We start from the raw sequence: 2,224 nt of genomic DNA, 5'->3' as shown, positions 1-2,224 counted from the left end.
GAACTGTTTCAAATTAGTTGGCTGAACCTTTTTGTTAATTAATCAAAATGGGTATTCGGCCCTTTTAAAAGTCTATTCATAGGAAAGGGGTGGAGGAGAGTAAAGGCTGCTGTCTTTTTAACCTTGCTGAAGGACGCAGCAGTATTTATTGACGTATGCAAATAACAGGGGAGGAGGAGGGTGTACGGAAAAACAGGAACCAGAATCAGTTTCTCATTGCAAGGCGAGAGCTCTGAGTTCCGGTATAAGAGAAAGAGACGTGGCGAAATTGCTGTATATCTGTGCCCTATAAGCACATTTTTCCTTTACACTGAAGGGAAGCAAGACATCGAAAAGGGTGAAACCTCTTCAAATGTATTTTTAGAGGCAATGTGAACTGATCGTGCTGATTCAAACCGTTTACCCCTAAAGGGAGTGGGGGTGGGGATTACGTATTAGTATTGCTGTGTCTTGCAATTTGCGGCGGCTTTATGCTAGCAGTGGAATTCTAGCAAGCAGTGGAAGGCTAAACCAGCTTTATGAATGTTAATACTCTATGGTTTCCCCCCCCCCCCTTTTCTCCTCGTTTCAGCTGCGCAAACCATGCAGGATGATTTACTGATGGACAAAAGCAAAGTCCAGCCTCAGCGGCAGCAGCAAGATCCAAACGCAGCAGAAGCTCTTTCTACACCCATAACGTCAGAGACACCCAAACCGGAGGACAGTCCAGTGACTAGCATCGGCTCAGCAGCTCCTGCCCAAAATAGCAAAGAAAAGATGCAAATGGAGTCTCCCATCTTGCCGGGCTTAAGTTTCCACCAGCCGCAGCAGGAGCCTACAGCCGGCACCTCCTTGTCTCCCTCCTTCGGAAGCACTTGGTCTACAGGGACCACAAACGCAGTGGATGATAGCTTTTTTCAAGGGATTACCCCAGTTAATGGGACAATGCTTTTCCAAAATTTCCCTCATCATGTCAATCCTGTTTTTGGAGGCACTTTCTCCCCCCAGATTGGCCTAGCTCAGACTCAGCACCACCAACAGCAGCAGCAGCAGCAGCAGCAGCAGCAGCAACAACAAGCACAGCAGCAGCAAAGGAGGTCGCCGGTCAGCCCTAATCAGGCATCTTTTGCTCAGAGAAATGCTGCTTACAGCCATCAGCCCATCATGACCAGCAAACCTTCTTCCTCTTCCACCTCCACCTCTTCTCCTTCCAGCTGGAATAACCATCAAAATGCAGCTTGGAGTACACCTTCCAATCCTTGGGGTGGGCTGCAAGCTGGCAGAGACCCTCGAAGGGCAGTTGGTGTGGGAGTTGGTGTGGGAGTTGGAGTTGGAGTGCCATCCCCGCTCAATCCCATTTCACCTCTTAAAAAGCCCTTTTCTACCAATGTTATTGCCCCACCGAAATTTCCCCGGGCTGCTCCTCTAGCTCCAAAATCCTGGATGGAAGACAACGCCTTCAGGACAGACAATGGCAATAATCTGTTGCCTTTTCAGGTAAAGTCCTTTCTTGAAGTGGGCGGGGGGGGGGGGGAGAGAGAAAGGATGGGCAGACATATTTTAGCATTTGTCCTATAATTCAATCCTGGGTAAAATTAAATGTTTTTTGTCATTACAGCTTATGCCGGCATTAGGTAGCAGTCTTTCTTGATATAATTAAACCTATATACTTGTTGAGAGCATTCACATATGTTAGGGACTCGAAAACACATTATTTCTAGGCTCCTTGTTTCCATTTGATTTTCAATGTAAAAAATATTTGAATTTTGGTTCTAGCTTTTTTCCTTAATATTTGCTCCTGTTTTATGCATTTTAACTAAAACAGTATTCTTTAAAAATGTGAAATAAAAGTTTCAGATCTTGTCTAGGTGGCTTCATATTGTAAATTAAATAGTATGACCAAATCCAACAACACTTGAGGAATCTGTTTAATTATCCTTTCCACATTAAAGGGCCAATCCCTTTTGCTTAAAACTGCTCTGCCTCACTAATGCTGAGAAATGAGGTTCGACAGGATTGTGTTTGCAAAATTAGGCATATGAATGCAAATAACATGCTGAAATTGCTAAAATGTAATCATGATAATATGTCCAGGGTGTGGATTTAAATAGATCCAGGAAGAGGCTTGGGTGTGTATTGACCTGAATAGCATTTACTATTAATAAGAACATGTATAATGGCAATACAGAGATTAAAAGACACATTAAAATATTTGTGTGGAGTAAACATTTTGATTCTTTCACAC

General features: G+C 43.7%; 1 protein-coding gene across 1 annotated transcript; it reads left to right on the top strand.

Moving 5' to 3' along the window:
* The first annotated feature begins 223 nt into the window (after positions 1 to 223).
* Positions 224 to 1,630, top strand: CPEB3 (cytoplasmic polyadenylation element binding protein 3). Its single transcript, XM_015811278.1, has 3 exons — positions 224 to 337; positions 572 to 1,494; positions 1,598 to 1,630. The coding sequence occupies exons 2-3, from the start codon at positions 583 to 585 to the stop codon at positions 1,628 to 1,630; spliced, it is 945 nt and encodes a 314-aa protein (XP_015666764.1). The 5' UTR covers positions 224 to 337; positions 572 to 582.
* Positions 1,631 to 2,224: the final 594 nt, after the last annotated feature.

Source organism: Protobothrops mucrosquamatus, unplaced genomic scaffold (genome assembly GCF_001527695.2).
Source record: "Protobothrops mucrosquamatus isolate PMUCROS unplaced genomic scaffold, P.Mucros_1.0 scaffold36, whole genome shotgun sequence".
Lineage (NCBI taxonomy): Eukaryota > Metazoa > Chordata > Lepidosauria > Squamata > Viperidae > Protobothrops > Protobothrops mucrosquamatus.
Note: the sequence above shows the minus strand (reverse complement) of the source record. Positions and strands in the feature narration are given on the sequence as shown.